Source organism: Antechinus flavipes, chromosome 6, assembly GCF_016432865.1.
Source record: "Antechinus flavipes isolate AdamAnt ecotype Samford, QLD, Australia chromosome 6, AdamAnt_v2, whole genome shotgun sequence".
Taxonomy (NCBI): domain Eukaryota; kingdom Metazoa; phylum Chordata; class Mammalia; order Dasyuromorphia; family Dasyuridae; genus Antechinus; species Antechinus flavipes.
This window is the reverse complement of record NC_067403.1, coordinates 202067557-202083330: the sequence shown is the minus strand read 5'-3', so window position 1 is coordinate 202083330 and position 15774 is coordinate 202067557. Positions and strand designations below refer to the sequence as shown.

The 15774-nt window shown below is 42.2% G+C and overlaps 1 protein-coding gene across 1 annotated transcript; it reads right to left on the bottom strand.

Moving 5' to 3' along the window:
- Window positions 1-5942: 5942 nt before the first annotated feature.
- On the bottom strand, window positions 5943-15451 carry TMEM271 (transmembrane protein 271). The gene has a single exon (XM_051967480.1). It carries the CDS (start codon window positions 15417-15419, stop codon window positions 14193-14195), a length of 1227 nt encoding a protein of 408 aa, XP_051823440.1. The 5' UTR covers window positions 15420-15451; the 3' UTR covers window positions 5943-14192.
- Window positions 15452-15774: the final 323 nt, after the last annotated feature.

Below are 15774 nucleotides of genomic sequence, written 5' to 3'. Positions count from 1 at the left end.
CCATTTTCCCTTAATGAGAATCACTTTACTTCATATATGTTTATGAATATGATTCAAGAGTTTGGTTTGTTAATGAATGGCAGTTTTTAAAAGTTTCCAGTTTTACCCAGGTACTCATTGTACCTGATGTTGAGGGACTTAAGTAGAGGGAAAAAATGAATTCTTACTGAGATTACTATATGAAGCACATGTGTCTGTCTAAAATGTTATTATCCAACACTGCACTGATTATTCATGAGATGGCATGGAGAAAGAAATGGGGACATGAGTATAACTATATGATCATCCATGAGCAATAGCAGGCAGTAAAATTCCTGGATTGTAGTCACAGGACATACTGGGCTGAAGGAAATACAGTAGGAGGAAACTGAAAGAAAGGAAGAATATCTGATTCAATCAAGCCACTGAAGGTACAAAGAGCTAGAGAAGAAATATTAACAAGAATCCCGATGCCCAGCATTGTCCCTTGGCTGGTCAGTGGTCTGGAAGAAGAGAGGACGCTCGTACAGGCTAAGCCTGTGCTCGTAAGATAGGTGTCCTATCAACATTTGGAAACTTTCCTTAGAGAGAAACAAGGACAGAACAGTGAGAGGTGGCCGTTATGAAAAAGTTTGGAGGTTGGTCATTCTAAGGTCAATGTGAGTTGTCATCAATGGCAGCTAAAACCCCTACTGTGATCAATAAAAACATCTTGTCCAGAACTTCAAAGATCAAAGCCCCTCTGCCTTCTGACTTGGATGACTTAATAGAGAGAAGACATGAATTTAGATCCAGCCTCAGACACTTAATAGCTGTATGTTCCTGAGTAAGTTCCTAGCTTCTCCCCTTCGACTTCCATATCTGCAAAATGGGAATGATAATAGCACTTCTCTCCTTGGGTGGTTGTGAAGATCCAATGAGATGATATTTGTAAAAGGTGTTGCATACCTTAAAACTTTGTATAAATGCTAGCTGTTATTATTTTTAACATTGTGATCAGCAGGAAGGACATTAAACTAGATCACATGTAGGATAAGATGACCTAGATGGTTGGACAGCTCAGGAACTTATTCTATTAATATTGATTGAAGCTATTTACCTGAGAAAAGAGGAGGTTTAGGAGGAAAGTGACATATGTCTTCATATATATTTAAAGGGTTGCTTTATGGAAGAAGTACAGAAGGGGAGGGGCATCTAATTCAACTCAGTACTAATATAGAATATTCGGTAACATTGAAGATATTCAACAAGGAACTGACTTTATATTAAAAAATAAAAACAAAATTTTGCAAAACTCATGAAGTTTGATGAAAACCAACTGAGCATTCCCAAAGAGCTTTGGAAGCAGCTATTTGGCTTTGCCCAGAATTGCCAAAAGTGCTTTCCCTCCTTTGGGTTTTAAGAGAAAACATCTTCAGAGAAAAAAAAGATCCATAAATAGACAAGAATAGGTGCAATCATGAAGCACATGTAGTAATATTCTGATTTAAACCTTGTTTAAGCATTTCTGATCCTCTGGTCTCTACCACCCCTTTTAGTAGGATTACTCTCCTTTAGAAATGAGGAGGGAAGAGCAAGGGCACTGGATCTGGTTGTTGAGACCAAAATGTTTTGTTTTGCCAGTCAAATGGGAACTTCTTGAGGGCAGGACCTGGATTTTTAAAAATATTTGTAACATAAGCTCTAATATCTTAAAATTGCACTAAGGTTTTGGGGGGGTGTCTTATATCTGCCTGCCATGAAAATAGGTGTTTAATGAAATGCATTATATTGAATTAGTAAATGCAGGTATTTAAATAATTGACCTTACAACAACTTAAATTTATTTTTAGACTTGAGATTTCATATTGTGTTACCGAAAAATTGGCATCCAGTCACAGCTAATCCTTCAGCAGGGAGATAATAGGCTCTGCTATTGGTGATTCGAATAATTAGAAAGAAATTGAGCTGGAGAGGCTTCTATTTGTTACTTTCAATTCCTGAGAATTAGATATGCCTTATTACATAGGTCTTTTAGTATATGAGTGTCTGTATGTTGTGTGACATATGCCTGGGACCACTGGCTAATAAGTTGAAAGAACAAAATCAGCCCAGAAAAAATATTGACAAGCCAGTATGATAGTGTCAGCATTTCCAGTAAACAAGATTGTTTAGAGACGGTTCTAGTCATGCCCTTAGGCAAATGTAACTGTACCGGGAGTCATCAACCCAACCCAGAGTGAGTATGCTAGTATGGCTGGGGCAGAGGCTGAGCAGCCTAAGGGCAGCAACATCAAATTACTCTCTGTTGCACAGGTAAGAGATTGCTTTGATGCTGGTGTTCTGGAAAAAAAGAGCAGCCTCATATTCTAGGAAAGTCAATAAGTTTGCATTATTGTTCTGATATCAAACAAATCTGCACATAATAATATGGAGTTTTGGTCTCCTTTGTGTACGTTCTTGCCTTTTCCTGCTTCCCTTGTCCTTCCCCTGCTTTCTTTTAATTCACAGACGACCAGTCCTGGTCTGAATAACATTTCCAAGAGGGTTGGAGATCACTAGGGACATTCCATTGGCCTTCTGGGTAGTAAAAAAGGACCTGAGAAATTATCTGGGCTACTTTGATAATAGCAGCTCAAGTTTTATAGTGCTTTAAAAAGCACTTTCCTCACAGTAGTATCACCATGGGAATTCACCTTTCAAGGCATCTGCGGCCAGACTCTTACTGAATGCATTTCAAAGACTTAAGGCTTTCCCTTTCCTCATAGCTTAAAACAGATGGGGGAGGGGGACAGATGGTCCACAATTAACAAGATGACAATTAGCATAATTGTCAAGTTCTCTTAAGTTCAAAGAATAAACTGTACAAGGACAGAGCAGCCTTAGTTCATTAGAAAAAATTCTGGGGATTATCTTGGACTATGTGTATACTTCCTCATTGTAAATCAGTGTGTGATAATAGCAGTCTTTGAATTAATAATGGCAGAGTTTTCTAGGACTAATAGTGGGGTAATATTCTTGTTCCATACCCTGGCCAGCCTGTAACTGGAGTATTGTATTTAGTCTTGTATGCAATATTTTAGAAAGGATCCCTGAAATGTATGGAAAGGGAGACCAGCATGGTGAATGAATTTGAAACCTAACATACCGAGGGACTACAGGCATTTCACATAGAGAAACACTTTTGGTATATAATTGTATGCACCATCAAAAAAAAAAAAAAATGTGAAGGGCCATCATAGAAAAAGAACTAGACTCGTTCTGCATGGCCTAGATGGTAATAGGAGCAAAGGACTAAAAAAGAGCTTAGGGAAGATCAAGGAACCTAAAACTTTGTGACAGTCCAAGAAAACACGATGTGGTTATTGGATGAAATTTTGATTAAAGACTGATAGTGAAAAAACGGAGTGGGGTGGGATGGGGCTGAGGGGAAGAGTGGAATGCTGTCCTTACAGACTATTGTGAATGCATTCAGAACTCATTGTCCAGCTTAGATTAGGAAAAAGAAATGCATAAAGATGGCAGCAAGACCAGACAACTGGAGATGAATACAAAAGAGTGGTGTAGTCTTGTGACATCAGTATCAAGAGGATTAAAACTTAGAAGATGCTGAGTGTGGAAATGAATGCTAAGTCAAAGATAAAGAGCCAGAGCTCAGTGGTAGGCAAGAGGAACTTCAAAGAAGAGACAGGATTGGTGCTGGTGGGAGGGGAATGAGGGAAGAAGATTTGGAATAGGATGGGCCCCCAAGGAGGGATGCCAAGATGAAGGACTTTGAGTGGCATTTGCACTTTAAAAAGTGGTAGCTTGACTTTTTAAAATTACAGTGCTGCAAGTACAACAGGGAACATGAAAAGAAGAGAACTATTGAGGGAGAATTCTAGCAAACAGAGCACTGAAAGGTACGTTAAGCATAAGGCAGTGAACCTACAATGTGAATATATTTTCTGATGAGGACTTCCATGTAGAATGACCAGTAAAGTTCATCCAATGGGTATAAGAAAGATGGATAGCAAAGATAGGAGAACGAGGGTCCTAGATGAACTCTGGAAAGTTGAATTGGTCCATCAGTGGACCGCAGCAACTTGGTCTTGCCAAAGACACAGAGCTTGAAGGGGCTTTGGAGGTCATTTAGTCTAATCCTCTCTTTACTGATGAGGAAATTCGAGTCCCAGAAAAATCAGATAATTTGCCAAAGGTAACACAGACAGTCAGTATTCGAACTCATGGTTTTGGATGGTAAAACCATTGCAGTTCATACATCACTAAGACAGTAGAAAGGACAAAACATTTTTGATCTTTGTTATCCTGTAACTACAAGCCTCTCTAGCTATGACGAGAATTGAGAGCTAATGAACATTCAATCTGTATTTTGTTTTTGTTTTTCTCTACCAAAGAAAATGATCTTTGGTCTGTGAGGATTTAAACAAAGATTAATAGTTAAAACCCAGTATCATGAGGCAATGGAAAGAGTACCTCACTGCACTCAAGTCCAAGTCTTCAGGCCAGGATAAACTACATCTTAGGACAATGAAGTAGCTGGCAGTACAGAATATGATGAGAGGATCAATGATCCCAGTTTTGATAGATTTACAGGTTAGTAGATCAGGGGCATGCCCGAGTTAAATTTTAGCAGAATATTTAACAAAGTTGTTGTGTATGCTGTTATGGAAACGGTAGTAATAAACTAGATATTACAATAAAGTGGAAAGGGAAGAGAAAATGCTTGTTTATAAAAAGCATCTCTATGTGTCAGGCACTGGTAAGTACCTTATAAGTACTGGATTTGATTTAGGTGGATTTTTTAGTTGAATGACTGGACTTGAAGAATAGTTATTAATGGATCTCTATCACTGGAAGGAAGTGCCCAAGAGTCTGTCCTTGGTCCTGTGCTATTTAACTCTTTTATCATTGACTTGGACTTAAAAGCATAATTGCCTTTGCTTTACATACTTACCAGATTTGCTGATATCACAAAGCCAAGAGGAATAGTTAAAACTGGCAAAATGAGGTCCAAAAAGATCTTAACAGAATGAGGAAAAGAATTGTGTTACTTTTTTAAAGGACCTGAATTCAAATCCTGCCTTTGATGCTTGCTACCTGCATGAAAATCAACCTCTCTAGGTCTTATTTTCTTAATCTGTAAAATAAAAGTGGTTAGACAAGATGGCCCTTAAAATTCCTTCTAGCTCCAGATGATTGGGTTAAATCTAATAAAATTAAAATTTAATAGGGATAAACAAAGGCTAATCTGAGTTAAAAAAAAATTTTCACAAGGTAGAAGAAATGTATATAGTTCTCAGTTTTTATGAAAAAGATCTGAAGTGTTTAAAGAACTGAAAACTCAGTATGATTTAACAATATGATGGCACAGAAAGAAAAACAAAAGCTAATGCTTGAAGAGAGATATGGTTTCAAGGACTACAAAGATGAGTTGGCCGTCTTTCCTGATCAGACAATATCTGGAGTATTTTGTTTAGTTGTAGGAGCCACATTTTAGGAAGGACATCAACAGACCCCAAAGCATCTAGAGGACATCAATGAGGAAGAGCTTATGCTGTAAGAGGACTGGTTGGAGGAATGTGGGAGAGCGGTTAACCCAGAGAAGGGATGCTTTGGGGAAGCATAAAAAAGCTGGCTTCCGGTACTTGAAGGGCCAACCCCTGGAAGAGGAATTTAACTTTTTCTTCACAACATCAAATGGCAGAAATAGGAGCAGTGGGTAGAGAGTACGGAGAAGTTGATTTTGGCTCATTATAAATAAAAACTTGCAATAACTAGAGGTGGGAACAGGACCTGTGATTTCATTGATATAGGAGATAATTAATACAGGTCAGCCCCTTCTCTGCAATTACAGTCTTGCAGGCCACTGAGTGGTTGGGATTGGCCTAAGGTTAGTCAGTCATGTGAGCCATTTTTGCCAGAAAAATTTTATATGACCCTGGGCATATCGGTATATAAAATAGGTACACAGATCAGACATATGCTGTTAATAAATCATAATTTTGTGACACATTCAGTTACACAACCTCATATGGGGTCAAAACTCAGTTTTAACAAGCTTTGCTCTAGATTATGTTTTCCAGAAAGGCACAGGGTGGGGTGGAAAATTCTGCTAATTAAAACTAACCCAAAAAGAATAGAATGGTAGACTAAATAACCACTGAATGCTTTTCTAGCTCAGAGAACTTTGCTTGATTTTTCTCTATGTTGTCTGTAAAATGGATTACAATGATGAAGCCTTCAGGTTTACAAAAGATATTTAATTTCTTCCCAGTAATGAAATGCCTGTGAAAGGCAGGATACACTTGCAGATCCCAAGCTATTTGAGTGGTAGGAAAGAACACAATTTCAACATGGGGAAACAAAGTGAGAAAAAATTATCTAAAATATGCTTGAAAAACAGTGGATTCAGTTTGGTGCAAGAATAGGATCTGGGTGTCATTGATTATTCCCTGAAGATATAATCCCAAAGATATTTATTTACACACTACTTTTTCTACATGTGAGTCTTATCTTCTCCAAAACAGTGACCTTCCTAAAGAATAAATCTCTGTTTTTTTTTTTTTTTCAATACCTGGACTATAAACTCCCTAAGGTCAGGGACTGGATCTGTTTCTACTCTGTCATAACACAGGGCTGAGCAAATGGGTAACTGATAAACGCTGATGGTTTGGTAGATAGCAAAGAAGGGCAGTGATAAAAATCAGGTAGGATCATAGTTCCAGCAAACTAATGTTTTGACCAACTTGACATTTTATTATCAGGAAAGCCAGTTGCTTCTTTCTCTCAAGCCAAGTGCTTTTGATTTACTCTGGGTAACCTTAAATAGAGTTTATTTGCCTAGTCCATAAAGAAATTCAGATGAACTGATTTAGGTCTCATGTGAAAATATTTTGAAATAAATACCAGAAGTTTTTTTCACTTAGATAATTAATATGAATATTAATTAAATGTGAATATTTTGCATGTCCAGAGTACATTGTCTCAATTACATACATCATTCACTTAAGGGGAAGGATGGAGCAGGCAAAAGGAAGAATATTCATGATATAGATTTAGAACAGGAAGGAATCTTAAAGGTTATCTAATCCAACCTAATTATTTTACAAATGAAATTGAGAAGCGGTTGAATAAGGTCACTCAAAAATTAAGATAGCTTGAACTCAAGCTCTCTAACTGCAAATCCAGCATCTTTCCATGGTACCATGTTGTCTCTTAATTCCCAATGAAAATAGCCTTTTAGTAAAATGGTGGATTAGGGAGAGGACAACATGAAACCAGAAAGATGGTATGGGCAGCCAGCAGCTGATTATAGATAAACTGGGGTTTCAGCTGGTTCTTCAGGGCAGGAAGGAGAAGTGGTTTCTTTGGGACACTGTAGGGGAAGGGCTCCATCAAGGCTTCTAGGATTGAGGGAAGGCTCAGATACTCTTGCTCTGACTTAATTACTTTGTTAGTAGGTGGAAACTAAAGCAATTTCCTATTTGTCTTTTTGTTTGCTCAGCAATTCCTACCCTTGGTGAATCATTGGTTATCATGGATCATCCCTGAATTATCTATCCAATGGAAATGAAATCTTGTCATCACTCAGATGAGTGGCACTCAGCACTTGAAATGCTCCCTGGAAATTACAGGAAATACAGTAGACCTGCAAGATCATAAGATCACCAGGAAGGAGCCAAGGGCATCAGGCTACTTGTATTAGATGCACTGTGCTTTAAAACAGGTTTTATTAATCCTGAAATGACAAAGTATTTATTGACATTATGCTGAGGATCAAAAGTCAGATCAAAAGGCAAAATGGAGACTAGGGCTTCCTTGAATGGTTTCACATAGGTACGTGAGAGGTTCCCTCCCAACCCAAATACCTTAAAAAACCATTTAACATGACAACATTAGATTTGAAACATACAGTTCTGCAATACCAACAGCCAGGCTCTTCTCTCATCAACACCAGGAAATCCTTCAGAGAAGTCAAACTGTATAAAAGAATCATGATCTTTTAATACCATTTTATTCCTGAACAGAATGAAACTCTCCCCACCCCATCCCTGGCTTTATAGGTATCCTGTCTTGTCAAATACAATACAAAAAAAAAGAAGAAGAAGAAGAAGAAGAAAAGAAAGAAAGAAAAAAAAGAAAAAACAGAATCAGGTGAATATATTTGGAGCATATGGGATATCAATTGACAACAGGTGGGAACTTTTCCCCTCATATAAAAAATAGTTACAGAGATATAGAAATGATTTATCCTTATTCACATGTCAGAAGTAATTTTCCATTCAAGTCTCTGTGACATATTCATTTCCTCAGGTCTTACTGTATTATAAAATGAAAGAAATAATTTTTTGGCCAACAATAACTGGACAGCACCAAAGGATAGCACTGAAAATGTGCATCCATTAACTAAATCCCTCAAGGAACTGAACAAAGAAGAAAGATAGCATATCAACAAGATTACAGTTATGTCACGGTTATACCCACTCTGGTCAGATTAACCAAAAAGGTAATTGCCAAATCTTAACTCCACTTTATTCTGTGATGAGACTGCTGGACATTGTTAATTCTCATTCTGGCAGCCTGCTTCCAATTGGGTATGGCAGTTTGTACAGACACTTAGCACAAGTGTTTAACATTTTGGTAATCAGAAGGGGTTCCGAAGACCTGGCCTTGTATTTCATGTGTAAAAGCTGCCTTTTGCCCAATTCTACTGTCCTCTTCAAACTCTAGGGACCCATTACTCTAAGCTTCTACCCAGAAAGAATGGCCTCTAATATGGACCCCTTTGGAGACCTCCCTTAAGACAATATATCCTCCAGTCTACAGGTCAGAAAATTAATGCAACTAAAAAGGAAACATATTTTGTCTTTATGTTGGAGCCCCTGCTGACCAGAATGTGGTGACAGATAATTTTTGATATTCCTAGAAGTAACAAGAATCACAGTCAGGCCTGATAGGCCACATTTACCACTTCAAAGCTCAATAAAACATTGAAATACTAATTAATGGGCACAGGACAAGAATCCATTCAGCCAATCTTGTTTGGTGTACATGACACTGAACAAGCAATCACTTTGAATGATTTTTAAAAAATGAAATAGTTAATAGTTTAGCTGAATTTTTCACTCAAAAAAAAAATCCATTACCTCAATCAATACTGTTTCAAAGTGATTCCCCAGTACCTTCACAGTGTTACTGCATTGCTTGGGGTCTCAGGCCACAGGAGTTTTATTTAACCAATGTTTTATGAAAGCTTGGCTTTTCTGGTAAGTTTACTTTCCTAAGTCTGTATATGACATCACTTGTTCCCCCAATTCAGCTGTTCTATATTTAAATAAACAATGTATGAATTTGAGCTCAGAAATGTCACCACTGCCTCAAACCATAGCATGAAGTTTAAAAATATTAATTTATAAATGATGAATTATTCAATATATACTTGCTGAGACATATCTAATATACTTCTGTACCTTTCATTGATATAAACTTGTGGGAAAATGACAGGGAAAAAAGTCCATTTGAAGAAAAGTAACAATGTCATAGCTGAATGAGCATAGAACTGGGATTCTAAATAGCAGATAGAAAAAAATACCATAAAGTGGAATGGACATGAATAAAAAAATAATAAATTCAGCATCCTTAAGAAATCTGAAGCTAGAATTCTAACCACCGGGAACAATCAGACCTTCCTTTTCCATGGGGTTTCCCTGAGCACTGGTCTTTGGAACAATTTGAGTTTCAGAATATTTGGAATTTTGATTCTCATAGCAAAACCATTAAAAAAATAAAATGTTGGTATTCTGATTCTATGTCAACCTCCAAAAAATAGAATTAGGTGTTTATGGAATTAACCATATTTTGCCTCTAAAATGCTATTTGGCATTATTAGCCCCATGAGCTTGTTTGAACTAAATTTCTCTTGGGCCCAGAGAAGAAAGGACAATCTCCCTTCCATCTAGATTTCCATAAGGAAAACTTCAGGTTTTGGCCAGCATGCTTGTGCAATGACTCTCTGAATTAGAGAACCTGTTCCATAGTGGCTAGACATAAAGCATAGTGGCTAGACTTCCAACATTCCATGAGGCCATATGGGAGAATATCTTTTCTCATCTTTAAGTTCTGGAGCAAAGGAGGAGAAAATCAGTCATGTCTAGAATTTAGGGCCACCAGAAACTAAAAATAAGTGTGTGCTATCCCAAGAAAAGACTAAAAAAAGTTTCATGTATTTTGATTGCAAATTTGAAAAGACTCATAAGGCATTTGACAGTTTAGATTGTACAAATTGTGCACATCAAAAACATCAGAGAAAACAAAATAATACTATGAGATTTAGCTAATACTGAATGTATTTTTTCTGAGTCATTGGATCCAAATCCAACTCAGCAATCTTTCCAAAAAAGTGCTCCACTTCATACCATTCTTTAATATTAGGAAAAATCTTACTTTTCCTCAGGAAAAGATTATAGCTAAATATAAACTCTGTCAAGTCTAGCATGATCTGCAAAACACAAGATATAAGGGATTTCTAGCAATCATCCAATGTCTGATCAAGATAGCCAGCCAAACAGGGTAATTATGGTGGTCATCCATTTTGGGGTCCAACTTACGTAGATTAACTGTAAGAATGAACAAATCAACTTGAAAATTGCCAGTTCCCTACTGTACCTCTCCTGGGCTGCCACTTTGTGTTGTATGAATTTGGCTAAGGTGAAGTGGAGAGTTCACACTTTTTGGTACCTAGGAACTGTAATCCAATTCAATTCAACAAGCATTTATTAAGTGCCTGCTATGTGCCAGGCACTGTGCAATGAGCTGCGGTTACACATATGAAAAAGAAATAGGTCTTGTCCTCAAGGAGCTTACATTCTATGGCCACCATTCCCTAAGTTTATATTTCTCAAGTTCCCATGTTATTATCCTTGTGTGATCCATTGGTATCCTCATGATGTCAACTGAAATTAATAAACTCTTCCCAGAACATTGGTGGGTAGTCCGAAACAGATTATGAACTTTTTTGTTGGAGGGAATAACCACATCAAGGAAATTTTATATCCATTGGTAGATTTGTGTATTCCCATAGTCGTTACTGCTCTCTACTTCCTCAAATAGTCATTAATATATTTTTAAAATTTATATGTTGAAACCTAAGACCATCAGTGGCAAAAAGATGCTAACTTGCATTGGTGGAATGAGTTTTCTTATTTGTGAGTTCCCTATACCAATGAAATGAAAGGTTCAATCCTTAAGCCCTTTTCCCTGTGTTATATTCACCTAGTAGAAAATAAGTTGCCTGTGGGCAGAGCTTTGTTTTTGTATCCCCAGCACCTAGCACAGTGCATTGTACTTAATAGACACTTTATAAGTACTTGTTACATTGAATTTTTGTATGCAAGGTAAAACAAATGTGAACAAGAAGGTGGAAGCATATAAACATGGCTAGAGAAGTCATTTTCCTCTACTGTCTATGCAAGCAAAATGAAGTATAAATTTGAATCTATATCTATGAATTCCACAAATCAAATACCTCCATCTTTTTTTGTGTCTTTAAAATACAAAGCAGATCCTGACCAATGATCTGATAAATTTGATGGTTACTGGCTGGGAGCCAAACATCAGCTTAATGCTGATTGCTTTGCATTAATATGCTCATCTAGCTACATGATCAAATGAATCAAATAACAAAGCTCTCCTTTCTATTGTACCATATATATAGATCGCTTTAGAGTAGAAGGGAGTTGCTTAAATTTTGTGGTGTTTCCTCAATTTTCCATTTGGCTTTGAAACTCTGTGAATTATTTGATTGGCAAGGACCACCTCGACAGTTGTAGAAACAGCACTTCCAAGTTCTGGACAGAGATGGACCATGATGATGCTATAAGGAATGCAATGGAGCAAATGTTATAAGGGGCGGGGGGTATCCAAGATTACCTAACCTTTAAACAAAGATAGCCCCAGTTTGAGAAGATGGGATTTTAGAGTTGGAAACAACCTTTAGATGTCTTCTGGTCCAACCCTCTAGTGTAGATGAGGAAACAGGCCCACAGAGGGATATGATTTGCCCCATGGTCACATAAATAGAAAAAAGGCAGAATGAGGATTTGAACCCAGGTCTCTGGCTCCAAATCCATCACTCCTTCTGCTATCCACAGGAAGTATGATCTGATTCCAGGATCCCCAGATTTATAGATTACTTCAATATCCATTCATTTTAAATATTTTTCAAAATTAAAAGTAAACTCCATGCACCACAAAACATAAAATCCCCAACTCTTTCCCCTTTTCTTGCTTAATGTAAATTGCTGCTATTAGTATTGCCCCCATGAGGTCCCAAATGAGAATTCATATTTTCTTTTGGTTTCCTCTGCCATCTTAGCTGTGAGTCTGCCAATTAGCATGGAGGACTAGGGATTAAGCATTCTCTTTGGGGACTAGAGTAAGACCCCTTTGGATAATAGGATCATAGAACTTCAAGCTGAAAAGAACCTTAAAAATTGTCTAATCTAACCATTTTACAGATGAGGAAACTGGCCCAGGTAGGTGAAGTCACTTGCCCAAGGTCACACAAGTAGTAAGTAGCAGATCTCTGATGAGAGCCCAGGTCCTCTGACTTCAGGTATTTTGATTCCAAATCCAGTGCTCTTCCCATACCATCCTGATTCAGCTCAGATAATGTTTCCTCAAAGCTCATATCATGTCAGTCTGATGTGATAGGGCTTGTCTTTAAGGCCATTAGCCCTGTCTTAGCACACCAATCTTCTAGAGGGGTCCTGCGATGTTTTATCTGGTGGCAAGATTAGAATACCAGAGGTTTTATTTTTTTTTGCCAACGTGTTCTCTTAGAGTTCATATGTGTGTGTCTGCCTGTATGTATATTGACATGTCATTTGTAATATACACATACATACTTTTACATATATATTCTGTTCACTTAAGATTATGAACTTCACAGCAATTAAGGCTATTTAAGGGGTATATTTTAAATCAAGTGCTGTAATATTCAAGATAGTCTTTACAAGAAAGACTGTGACTGCAATTGTCTAAAATAGGATTGAATTGTTCATCTGTGTTAACCAAAAATAAGCTCTGCGTTGCAGTAAAAAACCCAGAACTAGCTTCCAAAAGAGGAATGTATGGGACCTCGTGTCAGTGTCTACACACACAGACACACACACACACACAACAGTCAACTTGAAAAAGAAAAAGGAAAGAAAAGATAGGCTGGATTCAGGCAAATAACCCACTGAACAGACCTGCTTGGTAGCTTTCAAACAATCATTTCTAATTGAATCCCACCTTCTTTTCCTAAACCGTTTTGTGCGTAGATAGCCTTTGACTCTCTTCTAATTGGAATTCTCCAGTAGCATTTCAAATTTTTTTTTTTAAGTAAGGAAACCCCTGCTATTAAATTGCAATAAATTTACCAAACATTTTCACCATTCACTGGAAAGCTTTTACAGTAAGAAATTGTCAACAAAAGCAGGCACATTCGTGTACAAAAAAAAAAAAATGTCGTTCTTCATTTTTCTTTTCTTTTATCTTGGAAAGTGCAGGTTGGCTTGTGTATCTACCTCGAAACAACCAAAGTGTAACTCACGGCACTCTGGGATGAGGGTACATCCAGTCACACAGCAGGATCTCGCCAGACCGACCAACACAACAGGACCCTCTCCGGCTCTTCTCGGTGGAGGGCCGGCGCTTGTAGAGGCTGCTTGGAGTTCCCCCTACGTCTGCCTCGCTCCTGGCCCTCGGGTAGCTTTGCGCTGCTGCCGGGGCTTCCCTTGACCAAAACGACTTGCCAAAGAGAAACGTGGCTGGATGAACCAACCTATAAACATTTATTGTAAACTTTAAAACGGAATCCGGATATCGAACAGACACAGAGGAGAGGAGGGAAGTCCCCAGACATAAAAATTGAATACAAATGTACTCCCTTCTGGGTGCCCATCCCAGACGTCCAGTTCCACCGAAGTGGCCAGCAGCCAGAGCCTCTGCTACTGACAGCGGGATGAGGCTGGGAGCCGGAGAAGGGACGGGCAGAAGCTGGCACCGGGGTCCCGGGGACGACCCGAGGAGTGCCAACCAGGAGGGAAGCGGCTCTCCCTTTCCGCTATGGGCAAGGGCCGCGGCCCCCTACGCCCTGTCCCCCCAGCCTGCCCACGGAAACACGAATCTCCGGCACGAATTTGGGCTTGAGGCGGCCGGTCCCTGGGCTGGGCTGCTGGGAGCGTGCCTCAGCTGACCCTGCCGGGTTCCCGGGGATAGACGTCCTCGTGGGGGGGCCGGCAGCAGTACGGGTAGGAGACTTGGAGCTCCGGGTCTGAGGGAGAGTAGCCGGGCAGCTCCACCGAGGGGTGTCCCCCGCAGCGCACCTCCACGCCCGCCTCGTCGAACGCGTGGAAGACGCCCACGTTGATGTAGGAGACGGCGTGGCGCGCCCCGGGGAAGGGGCCGCAGCCGCCGCCGCAGCCGCCGCCACTAAGGCCCGGGGAGGGGAGGTCGGCCTCGTCCGGGGAGAAGAGGGAGCCTTCGCTGGGCCGCTGCAGCAGCCGCCGCCCGCCCCGCTTGCCTCGCCGGCCCCGCCGCTGCTGCCGGGCTGCGGGCGCGTGCTGGCGGGAGCCCGGGCCGCCGCGGGGCCGCCCGCCCCGGCCGCCCCTCCGCCGGCTCCGCCGGCCCCGTCGCGCCTGCGACGACTTGTAGTTCTTGACGAGGAGCAGGTTCACCAACCCCAGCAGGCATTCGAGCGAGTTGAAGACGGTGGAGATGACGAGGCCTCGCTGGTAGTCCTTCAGCTTCTCACATTGGGCCGACGCGGAGCTGTCCAGGGTGCTGCGGGCGCGAGCGGGGGCCGGGGCCAGGGCCGGGGCCGGGGCCGGAGCCGGGGCCAGTGCTGCCGCCGGGGCATTCTCGGAGCTGTCCAAAGGGCTGCGAGCTCGCGCGGGGGCCGGGGCCGAGGCCGGGCCGAGGGCCCGCGGCTTCAGGCAGTAGTGCGAGTATTTACGCTCCACCAGGGACACGGTGTCGCCGTCGATCACAGCTCCGGCGAAGGCGCTCAAGACCCCGAGCATAAAGACCAAGACTCCGAGCAGGAGGAAGTTCTGGCTCCCGGGGATGGCGGCGACAGCCCTGGCTTCCGCGGCTCCGCTCTCGGGCTCGGCCTCCGGGCCCCCTAGCGCGCCTGGCACAGCCCCGGGCCCGGCACCGGCGCCCGGCACCGCCCCCGCGGGGCTCTCGTCCCTGGGCCGGCAGCAGAGCAGGGCGGAGCCGAGCAGAGACAGGCCGGCGGCCAAGAGCAGCCCAGAGTAGAAGGCGCCGGCGGCGGTGCCCAGGCGGAAGGGCTCCCCGCGGAGCTCGGAGCCCAGAGAGAAGCACTTGAGCCCCACGGCGGCGGCGCTGAGCGCGCAGGCGAGCAGAAGGCCGGAGGAGAGCGCGGCGCAGGCTCCGCGGACGCTCCACTTCATCGTCCGCGCCCGTGCCCGCGCCCGCGCCCGCGCCCGCGCCCCCGCCGGCCCACACCCCGCGCGGCTGCTGCCCCGGGCGCCGCCGCTGCCGCCGCCTCCCTCCGCCTCCCCCGCCTCCTCCCGGCGCCGTGCGGCCGGACCGCCTGCCGGCTCCTCATCCTCCCGCGTCCTCCCGGCCCAGTGCCGCGGCCGCCGCCGCCGGGGACCCCATCCTCCGCCTCCCGCCGCCGCCGCCGCCGCCGCTGCCGCCGCCGCCTCCCAGCACGGCAGCCGCCGCAGCCAGGCTCAGGGAAACCGACGCGGCGGCGCCGAACGCAGAGAGCTCCCCCCTCCCCGCCCCCCGCAGCACCCCCCT

Coding starts and splice junctions, on each gene's coding strand:
- TMEM271 (XM_051967480.1), bottom strand. CDS start 15,419: ATGAAGTGGAGCGTCCGCGGAGCCTGCGCCGCGCTCTCCTCCGGCCTT.